Source organism: Micropterus salmoides, unplaced genomic scaffold, assembly GCF_014851395.1.
Source record: "Micropterus salmoides isolate LMB-PRFRI ecotype aquatic unplaced genomic scaffold, ASM1485139v1 Ms_hic_scaffold_2, whole genome shotgun sequence".
In the NCBI taxonomy this organism is placed as follows: Eukaryota; Metazoa; Chordata; class Actinopteri; order Centrarchiformes; family Centrarchidae; genus Micropterus; species Micropterus salmoides.
The window spans coordinates 27735031-27751118 of NW_024041150.1; the positions used below are offsets into that span (position 1 = coordinate 27735031).

Sequence of the window (16088 nt, forward strand, 5' to 3'; positions counted from 1 at the left end):
GCAGAAGCAGTTTTCCATCATAATTTGAGAACTTAACCCGCCTTGTGGAAGACCTTCCCATCAGGCTGCTTGCTCCACTTCAGGGTGACTTCACTAATTTCTCCTTCAGCCTGTCCTGGAGCTCGGAAACACAAATGGCAGCCATTTTGAAACATACGTACACTTTTTATTTTTGCCACCCAGACAAAGTTTTCTTTTGATATTGACATAAAAAGCTTTAAGCTACAAAGTAACTGTTTTGTGATCACCAGACAAACTTCTGTCTCATTATTTAGTGATCCTGACATGGCAATCAGTGGTCACCTACCAAGGAACAACACAATTGCTTGGCTGTCATTCTTGGGGCAAGTTTTAAATTAACTACTTTGAATCACTAAAGGAGATATGACACAAAAGCAAACTCAAACGTCACTCTTTAAGTGTTTTCCTAAGCCTGACCCTAAAGTCACTGCCACTTCAGGTGATACCGCACGTCATGACACAAAGGTTAACGTTACAGAAAATACAGAAAATGAGTCAGCAGTATCCTACGTGGTACAGAAAATGAGCCCAACGGTATCGTTAATGTTACCTGTTAAGTGTGAAAGTAGCATATACATTATTATTAATATTACTCCCCATGCGCTCCTCCAACAAACGCCATCTGGCTCTGCCATCCCTACACATAAAGCATCTTCGTCCCGGATGTTCTCATCTGTGGCACCACGATGGTGTTCCTCGTCATGTTGTCCTCGTCATGTTGTCCTCGTCATGTTGTGTTCGTCACGTGAAAAAGTTCCTGAGGGGGAGAACACATTAAATTACTTATAACCAGTTTTTGTAGCATTGATTTAAATGTATCTCACCAGTGTGTAAGATTGTGTTGTAGTGTGTGTGTTTTTGAGGGCTTGTCTGTTATGTCTGAGGGCAAAGTTTGGTTTTTCAGCACGATTGAATGGTTTTGAGTGGAGAACTTCATTTTGACCTGAAAATAGGACGCTCAGGGGAATTGGGTGAGAAGTTGTGGATTTGTGTTTAAAGTTATGAGAAAAAGAGGCATAATTCCAAAAAATGTGTTTAAGCAATGGAGAAAAACTGTAATTTGTTGGTGGGCTGATCATTTATGTATTACAGTATTTTCCAACTACTTGTACACAAAATCCTAACTGAAAAAGTCCTTTGAATGAGGGACGAAACGTCTTCTAGTATCTTCAACCAAGTCCAGTTGCCCTTGACTTTAACCTTCTTTGGATAACTATGACCTGGATGACTGAGAATCTTTACAGACAAAATCTTTACATTTTACATGATTTTTAAACCCTCTTACTCAAAGAGCAAAACTACACACCCAAGCTCCAAAACCATAAGCTATTTCTCACCTTTTAAATCAGTTTGCAAGTGCATAAAACACTTTCAAAACTCTAGGAAGTGACTTGCTTTCTTTTTCCAAACACAATCAAAATGCTACACACAAAGTAAGGGGAGTAAGAGGGAGAGACAGGAGATGACAACAAGGACAAGTTCAATAAGGATGAGTTGGAAGAAGTGGAGGAGGAGTAAGAGGAAGAGAATGAGTTGGAAGAGGTCGAGGATAAAGAAGAGAAGGAGGAGTGCCATCTCTGATGAGATCAGGGCCCTGTTTCAGAAAGCAGGCTTAACAAACTCTGAGCTTATCCCTGAGCTCAGATTTGATTGAGTCTGAGGTGGGAAACTGAACAGCTGATCAGAATGAATTAAATCAACTCTGTGTATGTTGAGACTGATAGCGCATGTGTGGGGATGAAAAAAAGCCGTCATCAATGGAGCTCCAATACTACAACTCACCATGGCAACAGGTAAATAAAGGCAGAGCCTCCATTTTAATCGGGTGGAGCTATACACATTCCACCATAATTAAAACGTTTTTAGACATTTGTTCCAATGTTTCCAAAATATGAGGAATACCTTGTATCACTTTTTGTATAGGTTCAGGTAAAGCCATAATGATTACATTTTCTTTTATTAATCAGCCGATACATAAATTTATGCATAAAATTCTGCAATACAGCATGAAGACCGGGAACATTACATGTCACAAACATATTCACTTGTCCATCTTGGGATCTTAAGCAGGATTCTAAATGCTTCATTAAATACATCCTGCAGCTTTTTCATTTTCACTTAAGTATACCTTTCACTCAGTTTTCAATTGCATTAAACACTTTTTTTCAGAACACTAAACATACAGTGGGTACGGAAAGTATTCAGACCCCTTTAAATTTTTCACTCTTTGTTTCATTGCAGCCATTTTCCAAAAATCAAAAAAGTTCATTTTATTTCTCAGTAATGTACACTCAGCACCCCATCTTGACAGAAAAAAACAGAAATGTAGAAATTTTTGCAAATTTATTAAAAAAGAAAAACTGAAATATCACATGGTCATAAGTATTCAGACCCTTTGCCGTGACACTCATATTTAACTCAGGTGCTGTCTATTTCTTCTGATCATCCTTGAGATGGTTCTACACCTTCATTTGAGTCCAGCTGTGTTTGATTATACTGATTGGACTTGATTAGGAAAACCACACACCTGTCTACATAAGACCTTACAGCTCACAGTGCATGTCAGAGCAAATGAGAATCATGAGGTCAAAGGAACTGCCTGAAGAGCTCAGAGACAGAATTGTGGCAAGGCACAGATCTGGCCAAGGTTACAAAAAAATTTCTGCTGCACTTAAGGTTCCTAAGAGCACAGTGGCCTCCATAATCCTCAAATGGAAGACGTTTGGGACGACCAGAACCCTTCCTAGAGCTGGCCGTCCGGCCAAACTGAGCTATCGGGGGAGAAGAGCCTTGGTGAGAGAGGTAAAGAAGAACCCAAAGGTCACTGTGGCTGAGCTCCAGAGATGCAGTCGGGAGATGGGAGAAAGTTGTAGTAAGTCAACCATCACTGCAGCAATCCACCAGTCGGGGCTTTATGGCAGAGTGGCCCGACGGAAGCCTCTCCTCAGTGCAAGACACATGAAAGCCCGCATGGAGTTTGGTAAAAAACACCTGAAGGACTCCAAGATGGTGATAAATAAGATCCTCTGGTCTGATGAGACCAAGATAGAACTTTTTGGCCTTAATTCTAAGCGGTATGTATGGAGAAAACCAGGCACTGCTCATCACCTGTCCAATACAGTCTCAACAGTGAAGCATGGTGGTGGCAGCATCATGCTGTGGGGGTGTTTTTCAGCTGCAGGGACAGGACGACTGGTTGCAATCGAGGGAAAGATAAATGCGGCCAAGTACAGGGATATCCTGGACGAAAACCTTTTCCAGAGTGCTCTGGACCTCAGACTGGGCCGAATGTTTACCTTCCAACAAGACAATGACCCTAAGCACACCGCTAAAATAACGAAGGAGTGGCTTCACAACAACTCCGTGGCTGTTCTTGAATGGCCCAGCCAGAGCCCTGACTTAAACCCAATTGAGCATCTCTGGAGAGACCTGAAAATGGCTGTCCACCAACGTTTACCATCCAACCTGACAGAACTGGAGAGGATCTGCAAGGAGGAATGGCAGAAGATACCCAAATCCAGATGTGAAAAACTTGTTGCATCTTTCCCAAAACGACTCATGGCTGTATTAGATCAAAAGGGTGCTTCTACTAAATACTGAGCAAAGGGTCTGAATACTTATGACCATGTGATATTTCAGTTTTTCTTTTTTAATACATTTGCAAAAATTTCTACATTTCTGTTTTTTTCTGTCAAGATGGGGTGCTGAGTGTACATTACTGAGAAATAAAATGAACTTTTTAGATTTTTGGAAAATGGCTGCAATGAAACAAAGAGTGAAAAATTTAAAGGGGTCTGAATACTTTCCGTACCCACTGTAATTCTCCACCTAAGACTAAAAATCAGGAAGTGACCTGCTTTCCTTTTCCAAACACAATCAAAATGCTGCACTTTTTCACCAGGTCACACAGTGACTCCTCGCATGTGCAAAACATATCTAACAGATCATAACAGTTTTTTTTAATTGCTAACCTGCATTGGTCAAAACTCTTCACACAGTCAGCGAAACAGAAGTGCATGTGGACCAAACTGTGAATCATTTTTCATTGCTTTCACACAAAATGCATTCAATGACCACTTTCTCCAAAATCCATGAACTCTTTTTTCCATTACTACTTCACCATCTGCAAAACACTGTATATCTGCAGCACATTTTTCAAATGCTAACACACTGTGTCCAAAACTGTTAGGTTTTTTTCGATTGCTAAATGACAGTGAGCACAACTGGAGCTACATGTGCAAAACTCTAACTACAGTCTCACAGTTCGTTTTTCATTGCTTGAACACAGTTTTCAAAACTCTACACACTTATCCCATGACCTTATCCACAACCTGCACAACACTGTGGATTTAAAGCACTTTGTTCAAATGCTAACACACTGCTGTCAAAACTATGAACCACACATTCAAAACATAATAGATTTCAGCCTTGTGCCTTTCAAACACTGCTGATTGCAATTTCAGCTGAAAGGCTAAGCAGGTGTCTGGTTTTGGACTTGTTAGTGAACACACACACAGAAAGAATTTTGGAAATGGAAAAAGGAAGACGGGTTTGTGGAGGGAGACAAAGAAGACAAAGAGCTGTTATTTCAGATGAAATAAGGGCCACACTTATAGACCATGTCGTGAACCATGGCCTCTCATTTAGAGAGGCAGGGTTGAGGGTGCAACCCAATCTTCAAATATCCATAGTGGCATCTGTAATGCGAATTTTCCATCATACAAACAGGTGAGAGTGACATCCTTACAGTAAATGAAAACATTACAGGAATTTATTTTGTATTGCAATTATAGAATGTTTACACAGATATATATTACAGTAAGTTTGACTGTAAAATATATTTTTACAACAGGACCCAAAGGCTGCCCCCAACAGGAGGAAGAGGAAAAATATTTTCAGATGCGCAGGAAAATGCTATTGTTGACATGGTTGTTGTCAACAATGCAATAAAACTGCGGGAGATTCAAGATAGAGTGATGGCTGATAATGATATATTTGAAAATGTTAATTCCGTCAGCACAACACCTATTGCTCGAGTCCTACAGAAACACCAGGTTACAATGAAACAGTTATACACTGTACTGTTCCAGAGAAACGGTGAACGGGTAAAAGAGCAAAGACCAATATGTCCAAGTAAGACGTCTGAGGTTACATACACAGCTATAAAAAATATTTACAGTTAAAAAAAAACACTAGCATTACTACAGTAAAACTGTGCCCTTACTTTTTTTCAGAGTAATGGAGGCGGAAGCACTGGAAACACCACATTCATTTGTATTTATCGATGAAGCTGGATTTAACCTTGCCAAAACACGGCGCAGAGGAAGGAATGTTATAGGTCAAAGGGCCACTGTGGAGGTTCCAGGCCAAAGGGGGGGAAATATCACCATGTGTGCTGCAATGGCCACTGATGTTTTGCTTCTTAACACACCACTCATTGGCTCATACAACACAGAAAGGCTTATAGCTTTCCTAGAACAGCTCTATGCTCAGCTAGTGCCAGCAGAACAGGGGGAGCCAGTAAGAAACCCCCAAGTTTTTGTCATAGTTTGCGATAACGTTGCTTTTCACCACTCTGCAGCTGTCACAGATTGGTTTGCAGCACATTGTAGATTTATGGTTTTGTACCTGCCTTCATATTCACCCTTCCTCAACCCAATAGAGGAGTTTTTCTCTGCCTGGAGGTGGAAAGTGTTTGATCACCACCTACATGACCAAATGTCTCTTTTGGAAGCCATGCGTACCGGATGTGAGGACATGAGTCCAGAGGACTGCCAGGGATGGATAAGGCACTCCAGAAGGTGCATGGCAAGAGAGAACATTAGATGTGATGTTGATGAACACCTGTGGCCTGATGCTAGAGAGAGGCAGGATTAGCCCTCAATTATTTGTTCGAATTACAGTATGTACTTTTAGTTTCTACCTTTTTTTTTCTCATTACGGTAATTCCGTAAATTACTACAGACTATTGAAGCAAACTGCTAATTTTCATTTACCTTAAGGAATTGTTATGTTCTAAAAATTTAAATAAATCATGTGAAACAATGTCACTCTTTTCTTTGAAGAAAATATTACTTTGTATGAAGTCACTTCAAACTGTAAAGATGAAAAGTTTGTATTTTCTGTATTGGTGTTTGATGGTAGTATTTTTACTCTCAGTGTGTTCTGAGTGACAGTGTGTGTTATCTCAGTGAGGGTTGTGCATAGTGTTTGGCTGCTCTAAGCCTGTTTTGAGCCATGTGTTAAGAGTTGTGTTGCTTGGAATGAGTTTTGCAGGTGATGTGAACTGTTTAGCTCAGGTGACTGTTGGTAGTGCAGACTGTAGTTAGAGTTTTGCACATGTAGCTCCAGTTGTGCTCACTGTCGTTTAGCAATCGAAAAAAACTGTACAAACACATTCAAAACAAAATGTTTGCAAATTTCCTGCATTTTTGCTGTAGCTGGACAGAACATTTACATCCATTTTATGTTTTAGAGAAATATGTGTTATGTTTTGAATGTGGTTTTACTATAAAACTGCAAGCTGAGTGTAAAGCAAGAAATGTGCTTATATTTTAGCAGAATTGGTTCAAGGGGATGGTACATCAGTTACAGACTGTGGTCGTAAGGGTCTCAGGTACCAGTGTTAACTATGTAAACAACTGCAAAAAAGTATATTGTAGCACTGAAATGTCAGGAACTTCTTTTTTTCACAAGTAAATTTCTGATTAATTCTTGTAGCATATACTATAGTACAATCAATAAAGTGAAAATATGTTACAGGTTTCTTACATTTTTTCTCAGTTGCTTTGGTACATTTGCAAAATGGCTAAACTTTTGATGACAATGATTGAAAATGCACAAGGCTGTACTTTTTCTGTGTGGCATAGATCAATTTCAACAGTACACAGTTATAGTAAACCTTGTAAGAGATTGGACAGGATTCACAGTTACACTTTTACTGTATGCACTGTTTTGTATTGTGATGCAGATGATGTGGAGGTTGAACAAGTAGAATTTCAATTCTGATCTGAGAAATGTATCAAGGTGACTGAAAACAACTGTATTCTATAATGAAATACTGATTTATATGAAAATATCACATTTCAAGGATAAAAGTTCAACAAATTTACGTAATATTTCCGGTTGTTAGTGTTTTGTCGGTCAGTGTGTTATGAGTGACAATGTAAACTTTCTGAGTGGGTATTGTTGGCAGTGTTTTAGCTGAACGAGTTTATTTTGAGGCTTATATGAACTGTTTTGGTCGTTTGAGTGACTTTTGGAGGTGAAATTAACTGTTTGGCCAGGATGCATGTTGGTAATGCAGACTGTGTGATGAGTTTTGAAAAAGTGGCTTCAGTTTTGACCATTGCTTCTTAGCAATTGAAAAACACTGTAACCAATCACTGCTTTAGTATACAGTAGAATTAGCTGTTTTGAACAATGGATGCCAACAATGGACAGAGAGCAAGGGGAGGAGGCGGGAGAGGCAGGGGATGACAACGAGGACAAGTTCAAGGAGGAAGAGTTGGAGGAAGAGGAGGACGACAATGACGAGGAGGAACAGGATGAGGGCAAAGAAGAGAAGGAAGGAGAGCCATCACTAATGAGATCAGGGCCATACTTGTTGATCATGTGACCACAGGTCTATGAGAGAAGCTGGACTAAGAGTCAAGCCCAACTTGAGTCGCTTTACATTGGCATCAATAATTTGAACCTTCAGAAATTACAGGTTGCAACAAACTATTCGTTATTTCAGCAGTACAGTATTGTAAAATAAGTATACATTTTTGGCAATAAAAGTAAAAATTATACTTTTGGTTTACATACGTTTATGGGATGGATGTTTATGGGTTTTATGTCTTGGATGCTACTGTATACAACACCGTGCTACTGTTACTACTGTAAAAATAGTTTTTCCAAATAAGTATTTGCTGTTTTATCATTGCATTTAGTGTTTACAGTTTAGTTTTGAGCACATCTTAGATTACCTTAGATTACTTTCCTTCTACAACATTGTATGGAAATGTACACATAAGCCTGTGAAAGACAAAAGAGCTTTAGATTTAGAACAACAGTGTGCACATGGTATATCCAATAATTTCCTATTTTGAAAAAAGTGTTTGACATCTGATGCAGATGCTTCATTTTGACATGTGTTTATGGCATTTTGAATGCAGTGTTTAATTTTGAAGGACATATAAGGCATTTTGCATTTTGTGTGAGCAGTTTGGGGAATTGTGTGTAGAGTTTTGAAAAAAGGAGACATAGTTTTGAAAATGTGTGTAAGTGGTTGGAAAAAACTGTAACATCATCAGAACACATCTGAAATTTTCGTGCCAGCATATTGGTTTGTGCATACAGTTTGCAACACTGGCGTTGCATATCATCGTCACAATCACATAAATCATCCCTGCTTATATGTCCCAAATATCTTACTTTATTCACCACATGTAACACTTGGTCTGCCAAATAAAAAGTAGGATAGGTTTGTTTCTGATCCTCCTTGGTTTTGGCAATCATAATAACACTTTTTTAGGGTTAAATTTGATATCATCCTGCACACAATAATTTGAGCAGACTCTGAGCTGTTGCTGCAAGCCAGCACTATAAGGAGACAGGACGGCCAGATCATCAGTGTCCATCAGAGGGTTAATAAGACTATTCCCACAATCCGTCCTACAATGGAGGGACCCTCACTCTTATAGTTTACCAAACAATATACCATGATTAATTTGGTCAAATGCTTTGGACGCATCAAGAAAACTAACGTAAATATTGTAGTGTTCTGTCTTTTGTTAGTATTTACAATCTCATTCAATGCATAGGTACACAAATCTGTACTGTGCCTACTTTTAAAACCAAATTGATTATCAGTGGTTATTATGTATCCTTGAAGCCTATCTAGGAGAATCTGTTCTAATACTTTGGACAGTATGCTAGCTAGGGCAATTGGTCTATAATTATCTATGCTGGATAGTTTTGTCTTTAACCAGTGGCACCAATAAAACAGACAACATAGAATCAGGTAAAATGCCATGCACTGAATTCCTTTGGCTTGCATTTTATAGATGTTCTGCATTTATTTGATCAAGGCCACATGCTTTGTTCCCTGCCAAATTCTCAATGGCATGGCACACTTCATTAGTTCTAATAACCACACCATCATTGTTAGGAATATCAACGACATTAAATTCCACACTCTTAGCACAATTAAATATATTTCTATAACGTTTTCTCCATAATTCAACAATATCTTTAGATCCAGTAACCCCATCAATACTAGAAGGCAAAGGCAGGACTTTTACCTGTAATAGAGTATTTTTACATTGCTTTTACTGAAGTAAAGGACCTGAATTCTTCCTCCACTGCCGGCAGATTTTTAATCATGGTCCCAGTGAAAAAATATATTTAAAACATTTATTCAATCTGTGTTAGCCCAACTCATGTGACTTATTTAGTATTTCAGTATTAGCGTATTATACAATAAGCAGACAGACATAAAAAAATAATTCACTGACCTGAGAGAAACAAGACACCAAGTAAGATCCTCTCCATCATCGTGCTGCTCTGTGGACTGTCGATGTACGGCACTAAATATAAACTCTGATATTATTGAAACCATTAGGCAAATATGGGGAAAGTCAAGATCAGTTCCTCTTGTCTGTTAGTGATTAAGGCCACAGGTCTCTTGTGCTCTTTATTCAAAATCTGCGTGGTTACATTTTCATTTTAAACATGTTTCTACTGCTCACTGGAAAACATCTTTTGTTGTCTGGACAATAAAACCTCATAGTGGCAGAGCTCTTCATTAGAAGTCATCTGACACAGGTTTGTAAATCTATGCGTGAGTGTCATATTTGATGCTATCTGTATTAAAATCATGGTGTAATCTGTTGACCTCAGAACGTCTAAAGAAAAATTCCACCAAGCCACAAAACCAAGAATCACCAGAGTTGTTTGTCAGGAGATTCATTAACTTATGTCTAAGTATGCCTGTCACAGAGGAGAGGACTGTCAGATATACAACAAACACAGATGCAGAGCCAAGCTATGTAGAGCAGGTTCACAGTCACATTGACCATGGGTTTCAGATAAACAGATGCTGGATACCCAATATGTTAAGAAGAGACACAGATGATATATACCTATCCATAGGTCAAAGGTCAGACCTGTTTTGAACAATGGAGGCCAACAATGGATAGAGAACAAGGGGCGTAGGAGGGAGAGGCAGGAAGAGTTCAAGGAGGAAGAGTTGGAGGAAGAGGAGGACGAAGGCAAAGAAGAGAAGGAAGGAGAGCCATCACTGATGAGTTCAGTGCCACACTTATTGATCACGTGATCAACCACTGGTTGACCATGAGAAATCTGGACTGAGAGTCAAGTCCAACTTGAGTTGCTTTACATTGGCATCCATAATTTGAACCTTCAGAAATTACAGGTTGCAACTATCTAATGGTTATTTCAATATAGTCATATATTTCAATAGAGTTTTGAAAAAAAGAGATATAGTTTTCAAAACATGTGTAAGTGGTTGGAAAAAACTGTACAGTTCTTTCTGATTGCTTAAGCACATTTTTTGTAACTATTGGCTATTTTTGCAAAACTCTACACACAAATAAGAAAACCTTTCACCCAATTATCAAAACATTGTAGTTCTCTTGCAAAAGCAAACACAGCTAGATTAACTCTTCACACCTTTGTAAAAGTGGTGTTTTCGTATCAAACAGTAAACACAAGCCATCATCTACTAAGCACACAATGTGCCAACTACACACTGATGGTATGAATACAAAACACATCTGGCTTTTGCTTTCTCTGTGTACAGATGTCAATTTGAGGTCATACTTTTGTCATAGTGTCATGTAAACATACAAGGAGCCAAACTTCAAGTATTGGTGTTTATTCACACTCATCAAAACCAAGACAAAGTCAGAACACAAAATAGTAATTTCACAAAAAACAAACAAACAAAAAAAAAACAATCAGCCTACATCATGTCGTCTTTCTGGGTCCGGCCACAAAATTTCGTCCACATCGCATGCGATAACCTCCAGTCCAAGGCACCGGGGGAAATATCTCCTTGAATGCCGTATCCAGGCCTGACATGATGCCTGGTCAATATCTCCACATGCCTCCTCCATTCCCTGTAAAAGGGCTACCTGTTGATGAGGATGACGGTCGTACACTTTCCAGCGCCAGGCAGAGAAGAACTCCTCGATGGGATTTAAGAATGGAGAGTATGGAGGGAGGTTGAGTGCCATGAAGAATGGGTGGTCTATAAACCAGTTGCGGACCAAAGCAGCCCTATGGAAACTAACATTGTCCCATATAATGACATATCGGGTCTGCTCTGGTCTCTGAACAGTGAGCATGTCATGTAAGGTGTCCAGGAATGCAATAATGTGTGCAGTGTTGTATGGGCCTATGGTTGCATGATGGTGAACAACACCATTTTGGCTTATAGCTGCACACATGGTTATGTTACCACCACGTTGTCCTGGGACATTGATGATGGCACGGTGTCCAATAATGTTCCTGCCACGTCTCCTGGTTTTACTGAGGTTAAAACCGGCCTCATCTACAAAAAGTAGCTCATGTCCCATGGCATCTGCTTTTAGTTCCATCACTCTCTGGACAAGACAAAACAAATGCAACACATCAGAAAATTCCAAATTCAGAACCAATGACACTATAGCTTACCTGCACATAGTCATATCGCAGTTGCTTTACACGTTCTGTGTTTCTCTCGAAAGGAACTCTGTAAATTTGCTTCATTCTTATTCTGTGGCGCGCAAGTACACGACTTAGTGCAGAAATGCTTACACTGTGTATATTTTGAAAGATGGTGTCATTATCAATTATGCGCTGCTGTATTTCGCGCAGTCTTATTGCATTATTGGCAATCACCATGTTCACTATATGGGTCTCTTGCTCTGGAGTGAACATTCTTCCTCTGCCCCCAACATGTGGACGTCTAGAAATTCTGTAGAGTAACAATTTCAGTATTTTTGCATGTATGGTACTGTTGTGTTTCTCATTAGAGTATGGCGGTGCTACAAAGTACTTACCGATTCTCATTTCGAAATGTCCTAATGATGCTTGCCACAGTGTAGCGGCTCAAATTAGGCTGAACCCGTTGGTCAGCTTCCCTCAGGGTCATCCCATGGTTGATGACATGGTCCACTATTGTAGCTCTGATGTCATCAGTTATTCTATTTCTTACTCTTCTTACCCTTCCTCTTTCCCCTCCTCGTCCTCTTCTTGCTCCTCCTTGTCCTCTTCCTCTAACTTCCTCTAACCCTCTCGCTTCTTCAACTCCACGTCCTCTTCCTCCAACTTCTTCACCTCCACATCCTCTTCCTCCATCTTCTTCACCTCCACGTCCTCTCCCTCGGCCTCCTCTGATTCTCACTCTTCCTGCTCCTTCCATTGTACTCCACACAGACAGCTTACCTGTGGCTTATTTATAGTGCTTAGGCTGATTGCAAAGTGAACTAATTATCTAAAACAGTTTTCACATGTGAAAGTGTGCCAGACAGTTGGCAAAATAGTGTTAATGATAGCCATACATGTGTATAATTTTGCTAGGAGTGTGTTGGAAAGTTGGTAATTGAGTGTAAGCAGTGAGTTGTGTTTAAAGTTCTGGAAAAAGAGTGTTGTGCAGTGAATTGTGCCTACAGTTTTGCAAAGTGTGTGTTACAAAATTGCAAACTGAGTGCAAAGCAGTGTTTGTGCTTTTAGTTTTGCAAACTCAGTGAGTGGTTTAAACAATTATTATTTGGGCGCCTGACATCAGCCAAATACTGTTGTTCAGTGCAATTAAACCTAAGTTTAATGGATATGGTGTTATGTCAATGCACAGTATTTTAAATCTCACACTCTGTAATCACACAACTGTCTTGATGAAGTGAAAACCTGTTGTTACAGTTTTTCTCAAATGCTAAAACACATTTCACAAACGTTTTGTCCATGTTCTCCAATGTCTAAACACAACACCCTTTTCTAAAGCTACATAAACACAACCACACCTTCTCCCTTCAAAACTCAAACTTTCACACCAAAAGAGCAGCTCGAAGCTTTCAAAAATGTAAACACTATACACATCATTACACACTACAGCAAAACAATTGAAAACACAATGCTCAATTTGTTGGTTCTTTGTTTCATAACTGCCAATGCATATTTTTAGAAACTTTACAATAATGGATCTTCTTAGATCTCTGCAGAGGATTGGGCATTTAGATTTGTGAGTTTCATATGAAGAGTATAAATCTATAGTAAATTCTGTACACTACTGTAACACAACTCAATACAAAAACAGAATCTATTGCACACAACAGTACTCTTGAACACATGATCAGGGTGTGAAGTTTTTTTTTATTTGTTTTATTTACACCACAATCACTGTGCGGCATCATGTCGCTGAGCTGCATCGGGCCACATCACAGGCTATATAGTCTCTTGCCAGGCACCGTGGGAAAAACGCCCTGGAATGACGGATCCATCCTTGGAAGTTCTCCACTGGGATGTCAACACGCGCCAGCTCCATTGCCCTTAGGAGGTTCTCTCTAGTGTATGGTTGTCTGTCATAAACCTTCCATCTCCATGATGAGAAGAACTCCTCTATAGGGTTCAGGAAAGGGGAGTAGGGTGGCAGACAGACGTTTAAAGAGTGGTTACTGTTGGTGGTGAACCACTCTCTGATTTGGTTTGTTCTGTGGAAGCGTACATTGTCCCAAATGATCACATAAATGGGATGTTCGGGCCCAGGATGGTGTTGTTGGCGGTCCAGGAGGATATCTTTTAGCTCCTCTAGGAAGGTTAGGAGACGTTGGGTGTTGTAAGACCCAAGGACAGCCTGCCGGTGGACAAGCCCCTCCAAACCCATGGCCGCACAAAGAGTAATATTACCCCCCCGTTGGCCAGGAACCTCAGTGATGGCTCTTTGGCCAATGATGTTACGGCCTCTTTGCCTTCGTTTCTGCAGGTTGAAGCCAGCCTCATCCAGAAAGAGGTACTCATGAGGTCTGGCCATCGCGTCCAACTGTAATATCCTCTGTGAAAATGTGAAAGTGCACAGGTGTTCAGAACAACAGTCAGTCAGGTAGCATAGTATTGTCCAGAAGTAATGTAGGCCACTGAGCAACACAGTATGTTCACTAACTGTACTGTGAACATGGATGTATACTTACATGCACATACTCGTAACGTAGGTCTTTGTGTCGTGCAGAGTTTCGCTCAAAGGGAACCCTATAGACTTGTTTCATCCGCATCTTTTGGCGCCGGAGAACTCGGTCTATTGTGGCCTTTGTCTCTGATCTCCCGGAGTCTGATGAGGTTGTTCTCACGAACCATATCCACAATGAGGGTTTCTTGTGCCGCTGTAAATATGGCAACCCTCCCACCTCTATGTGGCATTCTTTCAACTCTAAAGAAAGAAACATGTTGTCAATTGACATGTTTTACAATACAGTAACAACTGATTTGAAACTAATAGACTACTTTCACAGGCTTGTAAAATGGTATTGTGACAAAGAAAGCAATAGAGTACAATACCTGTTGTGTTGTCTGAATGCCCTGATAATGGTGGCCACGGTGAACCTACTCAGGTTTGGACGGACTCTTAGTCCTGCTTCAGCCATTGTCATGCCATGGACAATGACATGGTCAATGATGTTGCTCGCATCTCGTCCGTAATGATGGTGCGAGGTTGTCTTGCTCTCCCTCCTGGACCTTCTCCTCTCCCTTGTTGGCCTCCTCCTCTTCTTCCTTGGCCTGCTCCTCTTCCTCCCTGGCCTGCTCCTCTCCCTCCTCTGACTCGATTACCTCTTCCCCTGACTCTGCCTTCATCCATTGTGTTTGTTTGGAATCTTCAGCAAACTGTGCACTCTGAACTTGCTTTTATACATGTGGTCACAGCATTAGCAACAGGTGTTTTCAATTTTGAGTCGTTGTGTGTAATGAATGACGCTAGGTGTGTTCATTTTGTTCAAATATTGCTGACTGTGGCAAGCATTTTGCATCACATGAGCTTTCATTTGAGAATATGAGCAGAGTTCTTTTGCAACTTGTGTTTTAGCAAGGAAAAATGTGTTAAGATTTATGTGAACAGAGGATTGTGTTTTGTGAATTGTGTCTTCATGTGAAATGTGTTTATGATATTGGAAAATGATGGCTAGATTTAGTAAATGTGTTTAGACAACTGGTCATTTGGTTTAGAGGATTGGCTTTTGTGTTTTAGCATTTGAGAAAAACTGTAACATGGGACTCTTTACCATCTTTTCATCATCTGCTTATTTATTTATAAAAAAATCCAAATTCTGTAGGCAAGGTTTTGGGCCTAAATTTGAAAAGTGAAGGAAATATATTTCACTCAGTCTAGTTAGTACAGTCTACTTGAAAAGACAATTAAACTAACATGAGGTGAGGTGAAACAGAGGAAGCACAAGAGCAACCTGACTGGATGTACACATGCCAGCACTTTATTCCCACACACAGACTGAAAGAGCTCAGCTCATGTGCAGTTTGAAGTACAGCGCTTACTCACACCATCATTCATTATTCAGTATGATATATCATTATCCTTCCAGCCCTGTATGAAGGTTAAGTTTGTTGTATGTAAATGTGTAAATATTGTTTTATCTGGTTCATAAACTGTAAACTTTAAGCCAAAGCCACACCTCATTTTATATGTTATATTTTGAAGATAAATAAATGTCATTAACACACTTCACTCAGTAATATTGTTGATGAGACACAAAACTCTCCTATGACAGTCTACAGGATGTATTCTGGGTTCTGGTTAAGCACTCAGTACAGTGATAATAGTGTACTGTGTGTATTAGCAGATAGAGAGTACATTCACCAAGGACTACAGAGAAACAGAAGTACAGTTATATTTTAGTTTTAGAGCTCAGTCTTGTCCTCCTTGTGGAAGACTTTCCCATCAGGCTGCTCTCTCCACTTCAGGGTGACTCCACTCACTCCTTTCTCCTTCAGCCTGTCCTGGAGCTGGGAAACACAAATGGCAGCCATTTTGAAACATTTGCTCAAATCTAAATTGTTTGTTGAGAGCAAGTTTTAGT

The 16088-nt window shown here is 39.9% G+C and overlaps 1 protein-coding gene across 1 annotated transcript; it reads right to left on the reverse strand.

Annotated features, from left to right (window-relative positions):
• Positions 1-13370: 13370 nt before the first annotated feature.
• On the reverse strand, positions 13371-14947 carry LOC119911548. Its single transcript, XM_038730451.1, has 3 exons — positions 14560-14947; positions 14196-14431; positions 13371-14059 (listed from the first exon to the last, which is right to left on the reverse strand). Exons 2-3 carry the CDS (start codon positions 14274-14276, stop codon positions 13418-13420), a joined length of 723 nt encoding a protein of 240 aa, XP_038586379.1. The 5' UTR covers positions 14277-14431; positions 14560-14947; the 3' UTR covers positions 13371-13417.
• Positions 14948-16088: the final 1141 nt, after the last annotated feature.

Bases quoted from the DNA above. Each gene is read 5' to 3' on its own strand.
- LOC119911548 (XM_038730451.1), bottom strand. From the start codon at position 14,276: ATGCGGATGAAACAAGTCTATAGGGTTCCCTTTGAGCGAAACTCTGCA. The intron at 14,060-14,195 runs GTAAGTATACAT...ACATTTTCACAG, and splicing joins TACGTTACGAGTATGTGCAT to AGGATATTACAGTTGGACGC.